This window comes from Arachis duranensis, chromosome 6 (assembly GCF_000817695.3).
Source record: "Arachis duranensis cultivar V14167 chromosome 6, aradu.V14167.gnm2.J7QH, whole genome shotgun sequence".
In the NCBI taxonomy this organism is placed as follows: domain Eukaryota; kingdom Viridiplantae; phylum Streptophyta; class Magnoliopsida; order Fabales; family Fabaceae; genus Arachis; species Arachis duranensis.
The window spans coordinates 6,895,317-6,906,903 of record NC_029777.3 but is presented as its reverse complement, the minus strand read 5'-3'; the positions used below and the strand labels follow the sequence as shown (position 1 = coordinate 6,906,903).

At 31.4% G+C, this 11,587-nt stretch overlaps 1 protein-coding gene and 1 long non-coding RNA gene across 2 annotated transcripts; both read left to right on the top strand.

Moving 5' to 3' along the window:
- The first annotated feature begins 7,038 nt into the window (after positions 1–7,038).
- On the top strand, positions 7,039–7,907 carry LOC107492280 (uncharacterized). The gene is made up of 2 exons (XM_052262594.1): positions 7,039–7,310; positions 7,423–7,907. Exons 1-2 carry the CDS (start codon positions 7,041–7,043, stop codon positions 7,477–7,479), a joined length of 327 nt encoding a protein of 108 aa, XP_052118554.1. The 5' UTR covers positions 7,039–7,040; the 3' UTR covers positions 7,480–7,907.
- Positions 7,908–10,929: 3,022 nt separating this feature from the next.
- On the top strand, positions 10,930–11,499 carry LOC107492300 (uncharacterized). Its single transcript, XR_008010529.1, has 3 exons — positions 10,930–11,036; positions 11,127–11,261; positions 11,397–11,499. It is a non-coding gene; the product is annotated as an uncharacterized LOC107492300 (long non-coding RNA).
- Positions 11,500–11,587: the final 88 nt, after the last annotated feature.

Below are 11,587 nucleotides of genomic sequence, written 5' to 3'. Positions count from 1 at the left end.
CGCATGAGTGAATATATATATTAAAAAAAATACTAAAAACTATCAGAATTTGTTGTCTTGTATTATTATTTAATTATTAATTTATTTTTTTTAATTTAATTCAACGATATATTTTATACTATATTTTTAAATATTAATAATCAACTTATCATTAAAAACAATAAATTTCAATGACTTTAATATTTTTTTATTAAAAATTCTATTCCCACCATCCACCTCCATATCCAAAACAAAAAGAAGAGGTGCGGCTCCCACATTCTCAATCAAATCAATTGCACCAAGCAAGCATGGAAGATGAGTAGTGATAATGTTGCATGCCATTCTACTGTTCCCTCCTACTCCTAGCTTAGTGGCTTGATAAGGTTCATCCTCCATCCATTCATAATAATGTTAATATGTTTCTTTTTTATTTTCGAGAAATTCTTGTATAATCATAAAATAAGTACAATCAAAATAATATCTTATTAATTTTAGATATTTTAATATTAAAAATTCATAAATGATCATTTTTAATTAATTTTAAAAATAGGATAATTACTGATGGTGATGTGAAAATACTTTCATGTGATGATAAGTCAATAAACAAGTCAATACATTTATCAACTTAACTATTATTTTAATATAAAAATATTTTTATGTGAATAATAATCATTGTAATTTTAGAATTATTTTAGGTGACTACCTAAAACTATATTATTATTCAATTTGATATTCCGTGGCCATACGAAAATTCCTATATTTGAAGAGCTTACGTCTCCAATGATGCCAAAATCTGTGTCTTTGAAGTGCAAGTTGAATCCATAAAAAGGCTTCAAATAAAGTAGTACTATGCATTGTAGCTTCATTCGTGTTATAAAGACAAAACCAAGTAGGTTTATAATCTTGCCATCGATTGGGTGAAGAGTTTGAACTTTGAACCACAACGACATAAACATTATTTAAGAAGTGACACGACAGTTGACCATGCCACCACTACTATAGGTTTATTATTTGTGAGGTTTTTCAACAATCATTTGAAAATGTCCCTCTTCAGAAGTTATGGCCACCCAACGATTTCTCCCTTTTAGGCACTAGTTGCATCTTCATCTTCAACTCAGTACGCATAATATCATAAAAAAATGCATGGTGGATTCTAAGATGAAAATTAGACTAGTAAATTTGTTTCATGATAAATTAGTATGATTTGACCAATGAAAAGAGTGATATTTAATTTGACAAATATTTGAATAATTTTAATTAATTTAACCAATGAGAAGAGTGATATTAATTTATGATCATATTTCATCATGAAGTATAAAAATATGATTTTATGATAACAAAACTGGGAAAAAAAAAAAAAACACTGCACCACCTAACCATGACATCAATTATTTGTATCTGAAAAATGGTTCCAAGGTGTCCTAATTAATAAGTAACTATAATAGTGAGCCCAACTCAAAGCAAGACTATATCATATCAAATTTTATAATTAAATTTTTATTATGATAAAAAGGTTGAAATTAACAGAATATTTTATTAAACTATATAGAATATTTAGTCAAGTGTTAGATATATTCATTTTGTTGAGCAGAATATTTCGTTAATTTTAGAATTTTTGTCACGACAAAAATTTAATTACAAAATCTAATATGATACAGAGGCTCAATTGAAAAAAGGATCCCGCTAGGGAGACGAAAAATTAAACTAACTTTGGGGTTCACCAAGAATCAAACTCTTGATTTTTTGGATCTAGTACTCTAATACCATGTCATGATACCACTCATCCCAAAAGCTTCAACTGATAGGAAAAGGTAATATTAATGATTATATCTCTAATAATACTCCATAAACCTCCATTGTACATATTGTATAAATATTTCATTGACTCCTCATACTTTTCCTTGAAAAAAATATATACACTTAATTAAAAATTTAATAAAACTATATAGATTGACGAATAATTGAATCTATAATTTATGACAATATTAAAAGCTCATACTTTATTTAGGTCTTTGTGACTTCAAGAAATTATTATTACACAAGTGCTACACATACAAGCCATTTTGATTTACAAGTCATACAAATTGGGCCAAATCCAACTAAAAGGACGCTCACCTATACGAGCGTGTTAACATGCCCGCTACTCAACGATTTTCATAGCGCGCTTCGCGTTTCTCCTCCTCTTCCTCCTTCTCTTCCTTCTTTGCGTTTTTCCTCTTTTTTCTTCGCGTGTTTCATCTTCATCATCTTTTTTTTATTATTGTTATTATTACTGCATTTTTTTCTCTTTCTATTTCTATTGATTTTGGAATATTTTGTATTTTTTTTGTTTGATTTTTTCCTCCTAAAAAAAATAATGAGAATATGAAATAAGAAGATGAAGAAGAAAAAGCAGCAAAAGATGAGGAGTAGGAAGAGGAAGAGTTTTGAATTATATAGAACTTATAAGCACACATAAACCAAAAATTCTTAAAATAATACACCCAAATATCTTCGTGTTACACCTAAATTTACTGCAAATATAGAAAAATGTTTTCTCTAATGCTGCATTTTTTTTGTTCTTCTTTTTGTTCTTATTTCTTTCTTTCTTTCTTTTAGTTGAACGAATATATGTTTATACTATTTCAAGTAATTTTTTATCATTATGTGTTTCTTCTTCTTTATTTAATTTTTTTATTTTTATTCTTGTTAAAAGAGTAAACAATAAGAAACTTGAGAAGATAAAATAAGAAAACAAAAGATGAATAAGAAAAAAAAATGATGATGATAATGAAAAACAAGAAGAAGAAGTAGCAGAAGCAGAAGATGAGGAGGAGGGAGAAGAAGAGTTTTGAATTATGCAGAACTTATCAGCATACATACACTGAAAATTCTTAAATAATACACCCAAACATCTTCGTATTACACCCAAATACAGAAAAATATTTTCTTTAGTGCAGAACTTTTACATTTTATTCAATTCAAACCATCAACGATGAACAACCATTTTCACAAACAAAAACAATATTATTCACCTACAAAATCATAAACTACTACGAAAACATTAACTAGAATCGAACCACACCTCAACCACTTGATTGGATTCAAAATAATTAATTTCGTTCTAGTTCAATTGATAATCTGAACTTGAATTATTTATTATCTTTAATAACGAGATAACTGATGATGGAGGAGAATGAGAAAAAGGAAGGAGGAGAAGAAATTACAATAAAAAAAGAAAGAGAAAAAAGAGGAGGAGGAGGAGGTGTTGGTGATAGAGTAAAATAAGAAAAAACTTCAGAAGGTAAAATAAAATGAAAAAGATGAAGAATAAAAAAAGAAGAAGATGGTGATGATGATGAAAAAAAAGAAGAAGCAATAGCAGAAAATGAGAAGGAGGAAGAGGAAGAGTTTTGAATTATGCAGAACTTATCAGCACACATACACCGAAAATTCTTAAACAATATACCCAAATATTTTCGTGTTACACCCAAATTTGCTGCAAATACAGAAAAATGTTTACTCTAATACTGCATTTTTTCCATCTTTCTTTCTTTCTTTTAGTTCAACGAATGTATGTTCATCCTCTTTCAAGTAATTTTGTACCATTATATGTTTCTTCTTTTTTGTTTGATTTTTTTTATTCTTATTAAAATAGTAAAACAAGAAAAAACTTGAAAAGATAAAATAAGGAAAAAAAGACGAATAAGAAAAAAATAAGATGATGATGAAAAAGAAGAAGAAGAAGGAGCAGAAGACGAGGAGGACGGAGAAAAAGAATTTTGAATTATGCAGAATTTATCAGCACACATATGCCGAAAATTCTTAAACAATATACCCAAATATCTTCGTGTTACACTCAAATTTACTGCGAATACATAAAAATATTTTCTTTAATATATAATTTTTACATTACATTCAATTCAAACTATCAATGATGAAACATTATTCACCTACAGATTCATAAACTACTAACAAAAAGTTAACTAGAATTGAACCACATCTCAACTATTTGATTGGATTCAAAATAATAATCAATTTCATTTTGGTTCAATTGATAATCTGAACTTTAATTATTTATTATTTTTAATAACGAGACAAGGAGAAAAAGGAAGAAAAGGAAGAAGGGGAAAAAATTCTAATGAAAAGAGGAGGAGGAGGAGGAGGAACGTGCAGTAACGGCACGAAGAAGAACGTGTGCGCATTGATTGAAAAATCTATTAAATTAGGAGGCGCGTAAAATGGGTGTTAGAAAAAGAGCATTTTACGTGAAATAGAATATATGGACTTGTATAACTTGTATGGGTAAAACACTTGTATGTGGAGAATAATTATTATTATCATATATATTTTTCTTAAAACAACATTTACATTTAAGTTCCATTATTAGAGTACAATAGAGTCTATCTTAGAATAAAAATTGAGAATTCCATCTATGGAAACCGTTATTTTAACGAGAACCACACATATATAATAAAGGATATGACCAGAAAGTGTGAGAAATTTCAATATTTTCACTTTATATTTATATTTATCTTAAATAAAATAAAATACTAAGACATAACTCAATTTTATATATTTTACATTAAATATAATATAAAAATTTAATTTAATATCAATTTCTGTCTTCTAATTTTAATATCTCTTTAAAACGCAACCTAAAGTATCCCACTGTATATCACTATGAATGTTGACCTATTCATATTCAAGCTAATATAGTTCCAAGTTTATAGACATATAGATAAGTGATAGTATGAAACCGAAAGTTACAATACTTTTCTGGGTATAGATATAGATGAAATAAAGAAAGAGATAAAAGAAAGAAAATATAGCAAGCTAGCTAGATTCCTTGTGTCATCTTTGATCAAGTTTATTTCTTATCAGCAATAATAAGACCAATGCTTTTGTGGCATTTCAAATTAAAAAAAAGTATTTGGGTACAATACAAATCACTCCAACTCAACCTGAATTTATCATATTTTTATTATTGTCTTTCTAATATTACTCTTTAAATATTCTATTAATGATATCATTATTGTGTGCAACTACCCAATACAAACTACACTAGAAACTATATATATATTTTTTACTTTGTTTTAGAACATAAATAAATTAATAAATAATATATACGAATGATTTAAAAAAAAAGTTATATTTATTAAGATAAATCTTTTAGTAACCTACTGTTATATCTTTAAAGTTTGAACTTTAAGGTTGTTTTTGGAATATAATAAACAATAATAAACTGAAAATTCATATATAATTAATTTTATATAAAATTAATAAATAAAAATTATTAGATAAATTAATAAATTTTATTAAATTATTATCTAATAATTTTTACTATCAACTTCACATAATAACAAAATTTTCATCTAATAAAATAATAATAAATAAAATTATTAATAAATTTCTCCTCTTAGACCATGTGACATAATCGGTTATGAAAGATCTCAGAATTTTGAGATCGAATAAATGGAAGTTTTTTTAGAAAGAAAGTGTTAGACTCGTTTTTACGAGATTTTTTTTGAAAATATCTTATTTAGATTATTTTTTATTAGTCTAACGTTAATGATAATTAATTATAGTAGAAGTACATAAAGAATACATAAAATTAATCACAAAATATTTTTTTAATTTTTTATTTTTATTTAAAATTTTTAAAATGAGAAGAATCAATTTTTCTCTATTTCTACCAAAAAATTATTTTGTGATTAACCTTATGCACTCTTTATATACTCCTTTAATCACATGGTCCATAAAGCACTTTATCTCACCTGTAAATTCTTAAGATATCAACCTACTATAAAATAATTACCATCAAGATATAATCAATACATACCCACCAAAATCACTCACCCTCAATTCTAGTTGCCTTCCTATATGAATATCAAAGGGCAAATAGCAAATGGCAAATTCTGATATTAAGTCCAACCAGTTTATACGCCAGAACACATAAGTTAATGAATCTTGACAAGTTTTTTATCTCCTTTTCAGTATAAGAACTTTCATGCAATTGTGATTCGAACATATAAGTTAAAGAAAGCTACTAAATTTAATCTTACAGAATATTTTTCCATTACCAATCTCTTCTGTCCTTCCTTCCTTAATAATTTTGGCTATGACATCCTCAACCTACGAACATACATCATATATAAATTAATATATTTTATTAAATTATCATCTAATAATTTTTAATTATTAACTTTATGTAATAACAAAATTTTCATCTAACAGAATAACAATAAATGAAACTATTAACAAATTTTTCCTCCTAGATCATGTGACATAATCGGTTATGAAGGATTTCAAAATTTTTTATATATCATTCGGGCCTGCTACAGATACAAGCTTACAAGTTGGCCCAGCCCAAATACAACTCACGCGCATGAAGAGAGATTACATGGAACGTCACATTCACGCGCTCAACACTCAAACGGTTACGTATGCTACGAGTTATGGCAGACTCTTCCACTTCTTTCACTTCCCAAAGCGATTCGAAAACAAGGAAACCCTTCCATTTTCGAGCGAAAATCGAAGTTCAAAATATACAACTCGTTGTTCGAAACCTCCATCAAAACACCATCAAACTCTCCATCAAAAATCTGAAGAGAAAACAAAGCAACAAAACTCAACGTAAGTTCATTAAGATTCATGTATATTTTCCAGATTACAAACTACGTTTTACCTTTCTTCTACGTCGTTGTTCTAGGGTTTACTGTTATTCTTGCTTCTTTGTTACACTGTTCTTCTACGTTGTTGTTCTAGATTTTTTGGGCTATATTCCGTAGATTGGGGGGTGTATACTGCTTGACCTTGTAATGTGGCTTGATATTGAAGCATGTTTGAGTGATATCTGACTAATATATATGGATGTATCTGAATAATATCTATGGGTGTATCTCACTGTTATCAATGGGTGTATCTTGTTGATATCTTTGGGTGTATCTGACTCATATATATGGGTGTATCTTACTGTTATCAATGGGTGTACCTTATTGTTATTAATGGGTGTATCTGACTCATATATATATGGGTGTATCTTACTGATATCTTTGGGTGTATTTTTCGTTTCAGAGAAAATGGCAGCAAGAAACCAAACAAAAGACCTTAAGTGTGCCACACATCTCCTGAGTGATAAGTTCAGAAACATGACTGAGGAGAAGAAGGCAATTGTGAGGGATCTCGGATTCGGTGGGTTGATGCACATCCCACCACTAAGGGTGGATCACCAACTCTTAAGGGAGCTGGCAAACAACTTCAAACTTGGGGAGAACAGACTGAAGACAGGATATGGTTCTTTCCAAATAACACCAAAAAAAAAGGTCATGCACTTGGCATCAATGCAACAGGTAACTAGCTTAAAATTATAGGTGTATATTAAGTTGTTGCTTGGGTCTATTTAAGTTGATGCTTGGGTGTTTTTGAACTGACTTGGATACTTTGTTGTCTTCCTTTTTGTAGGAGATCTATTTCCTGAGAAAGTTGAGTATAAGAAACTTTCTGATGATGACAAAATAATTTATAGAAGATTCTAGGGTAAGACCCTCAAAAGTCTTACCGATGAAATGATGGAAATCGGCGTTGGCAACGAAGAGGAACGCCTGATGTTCAAGAGGATATTCATCCTCTACATACAGATGGCGATCCTTTTGCCAACGACGATAAACAAAATATCGCCCGTGCACCTGGCCCCAATTTTTAAGATGGACGGCATATCGGAGAGAAACTGGGGGGGCATGTTTTGAACTTCATGGTCAAGGGCATCACAGACTACCAGGAGAAGAAGAAGAAATCAATTAATGGCTGCCTCTTCGCCCTCATGATAATCTACTTTCATCTTTCAAAAAACAAAGGCAAGAACAGGACTGAAAGACCACCAAAGTCCTGGATTGCCAACTGGACTAAGGAGCAGTTGGTGGAAAGAATGTCTGCAGAAAGAGAGGAAATTTTGGTAAGTAAACATAATAAGTTGGGTGTATTTTATTTACCTGAATGCTGCTAACTAAAATATCTCATGTTTCAGGGGATTGTGAAGATGGCAGAGACAAGAGAAAAAATGAAAAAAAAAAGAAAAAAAAGAAAAAAAACAAGAAATAAAAAAAAACAAAAAAAGGAAGGCGAGTCCAACATCGTCTTCGAAGACAAAAACTACTGATAGTGACACTTCTACCTCTGAGTCTGAGGCTCAAGAAGACTCAGAGGATTCGGGAAGAAAATACCCCGGCAAAAAGGGGAAAAAGTAAGTACCATACTTGGGTGTAATTTCTTTTTCGAGTTGGGTGTATTTTGTTTGATCACGTTGGGTGTATGTAGTTTATTAAGCAGGGTGTGTTTCGTTTGCTGCGTTGGGTGTATATTTAATATTCAGTTGGGTGTATCTCGTGAATTCATTTGGGTGTATTTTTAGTATATTCTAAATGATGATTGTTTGCCTTCCAGAATGGACTCCAGAAAAAGAAAGCAGAGGCAAGAGGAGTCAGATTCTGATTCAGAATCTGAATCTGAACCAAGTGATGAGTAATGTCCTGAAATTATTACTCCTTTCTTTTGGCTTCATTATAAAGATTTCGTGTATTAATTGAAGTGTCTATTATTAACTTACAGGAGCAAAAAATCATCACCTGCGGAGAAGGAGAAGAAAAAGAAAAAAAACAAAAACAACACCAAAAGAGTAAGCACTTCTTTAATTAATATTCTGTGATAAAATTAATTTTTTATTTCTGATTGGTACTCTTTTTTTTTCCACCCAGAACACAACAAGAAAATAAAAAAGTTGTTGTGGAGGATTCACCTCCTGAAGAAGATCAATACTTTGACGGGTACAGTACCTCGTAAGCTATATTACGGTCTATCATCGTAATTATTTTTGTTAACATCTTATTTTATAAATGTAGTGAGAGATATGAAATATCAAGTGACGAACTCGATGAATTGCTAAGGGAAAACGTTGATAAATCTGCTGCAGAGGGGTATGTCTTGCTGGGTTGTGTATTTGAGATTTTGGTGTGTTTTGTTTGCTAATAATTGTATCCTGTTTCGCAGGGAGAACCAAGCTAACCTGCGATCGACAAAAGGTCGCTATGTGTCCTCTGAAATGTAAGAAGCTTTATTATTTAATAAAATCTTGTTATCATGATTTGGATGTATTTTGTGGAACCATTTGGGTGTATTTTGTGGATCAAGTTGGGTGTATGTTGTTTACTAAGTTGGGATATTTCGTTTGTTTTGTTGAGTGTATATTGTCCATTCGGTTGATTGTATCTTGTGCATTCATTTGGGTGTATTTTATACCTGTATCTTATTTGGTCTGAATAACATGAAATCTGTTTAGACTACCGGCTGTGAACTTGGGAAGTGATGATCCTTCCTCTCAAGGACGCACAGAACAGAGTAGTGTAAACCAGCCATCACAGAGCATGTAATTTCTCTTTCAAATAACCGTTACTTTTGTTCTTCTATTACCTTCTACTTCTAATTCTGTATATATTTTTTTTAGAAAAAAAAAGCCCTTTATTATTTTATTAAGAAAAAAAAGGCAGCAAAAAAAAGCAAAAACTGCAAGTATGTAAGTTCTCAAAAAACAAAGCCTGTCTTCTTTTTGAATCGTTCGGGTGTATTTTTTGACCTTCTTTGGGTGTATTTTAGGTTGAGTCCGACTGATTCGAATATGATGGTTGTGAGGGAACAATCACCGTCGGAAGCGCTTGCAATGTGAGTTTTCCAAGAATATTTCAACCTTATAACCTTATTATTTTCAAAGGCGTTGTTAACCTTTCATTTTTCTTCTTGTTTAGAGTCCCGATCCAGGTTTTTGTGCCGGCATCCCAAACAACCCCTGAGACAGATTTCGAACCAACCCCTATGCTACGGATTGAAGGGACTACAGAAACGTAAGAAATAGTATTGGGTGTATATTTGTTTAGGGTTTGGGTGTATATTTGCTAACAGTTTGGGTGTATATTGTTCCTGATCAATTTTTTTTACGCCATGATTAATTTTGTGTAACTGTGCAGCACTCCTGAATCCCCCAAACAACTTCAAGAAACCACACCCACGCTTCCCCCAGCTCCAACTAAAATGTAAGTTCATCAGACTAAAATCAATCTTTGCTTATCATCCGTATATTCTTATTCTTACTCTTATTCTTATACGTCATGACGCAGTCATCCAGCCGCAGAAGACGCTGCTGCCCTGTTGATGATGGCACGGACAGCAACCTATGTTCCTAAAACAGATCCAGGGATGCCATCATTCAGCCTTGGATTGACTGATTCAAGCCAGGAGGGGGCGTCAATGCAGGAGACAGAAAGGGAAAAATCTCCAGAAACTGCAAGTATGCTAGAACAATTAGACAGTTTGGTCCAAAAATTAGCAAGCAATGCGGCGAAGGAAAAAGACGAAAGTCCACAAATTCAGAGGGAGATTGGGGGAGAAAGTTCTGCAAAGTTTGAAACTCCTGGGGTAATAAATCAAATTCCATATGATATGAAACAAAAGTGCTACATCTGGGGGACGAGACTGAAGGAAGACGCAGATGGCAATACTAACGAGTACGAGGAGATGTATACTCTGATTGGCTAAGGAGAATACATTTTGATGAGAATGCACCTTGCATCCCTCCAGCCAAAAAGTGATATAGAATCTCAGGTAATATTAGAATAACGTTAATGTTTTTACACCAAAATTCAACTGCAATGTTTATTAATGTAAAATTGATTTCGGCATATATTTCTAGATTGTATCTGCCATCTGCCTCATCCTGAACCAGAAAAATGAAAAGAGGTTTCAGGAACAAATATACTGTCTCCCCCTCGATATTGTGGTAAGTGTTACTTCTACGAACTTTGGGTGTATTTTCGGTATTGATTTGGGTGTATTTTTTAGGTTCGATTGGGTGTAAGTTGTGTATTTTCAGTATTTCATTTCTTCTTTCCCAATTCTTGCAGAGCATGGCACTTTTGGATCACCCAAAGGGGAAATTCATATCACCGAAAACGAAAAAGGAATTCAGGGTGGAAGCCTACCCGAGTTTCATTCCCTTCATAGATAGAAAAAAATTAACTTCGCATCCATATGTAAGTTTTCGTTTGCTAAATTTGTTAGTACGCTTATTTACTTATATGCCAAATAAAATAATACACTGTTGAAATGTGGCAATCCTTCAGATTTTTGCTCCTGTTTGCCACTCGGGGCATTGGTGGTTATGGCTGATAAATACAACAAAGCGAAAATGTCAAATATTTGACCCGCTACACAAAAAAGCTCCAAGCGATGAGAGAAAGGACATTAATAAATTCACTGTAAGTTGCATCTGTCTTCTTTACTTTAATAGATAGGTCTATTTCGTTAGTTGTGTTGGGTGTATATTGTGCATTCAGTTGGGTGTATCTTGTCCATTCATTCGGGTGTATTTTCTGATTTATTTGGTATTTAAGGGATATGTATTTTCAAGATTGATAACATATGCCAGCGGGGAACCTCTGGAGAAAGGGGAGAACGAGAAGAAAATTAAAGCATCATATGTTAAAATATCAGGCCAAAAAACAAGGTATAAATTTGTGACTCTGAACATTAAACTTTCCTAAATGAGATTTGTAATTTATTTTCTTCGTTTTCAGCTATGACT

What these genes read in the sequence shown, in the direction of transcription:
- LOC107492280 (XM_052262594.1), top strand. Translation starts at nt 7,041, where the DNA reads ATGGCAGCAAGAAACCAAACAAAAGACCTTAAGTGTGCCACACATCTC. An exon ending in ACTTGGCATCAATGCAACAG is followed by an intron (nt 7,311 to 7,422) that starts GTAACTAGCTTA and finishes TCCTTTTTGTAG; the next exon opens with GAGATCTATTTCCTGAGAAA.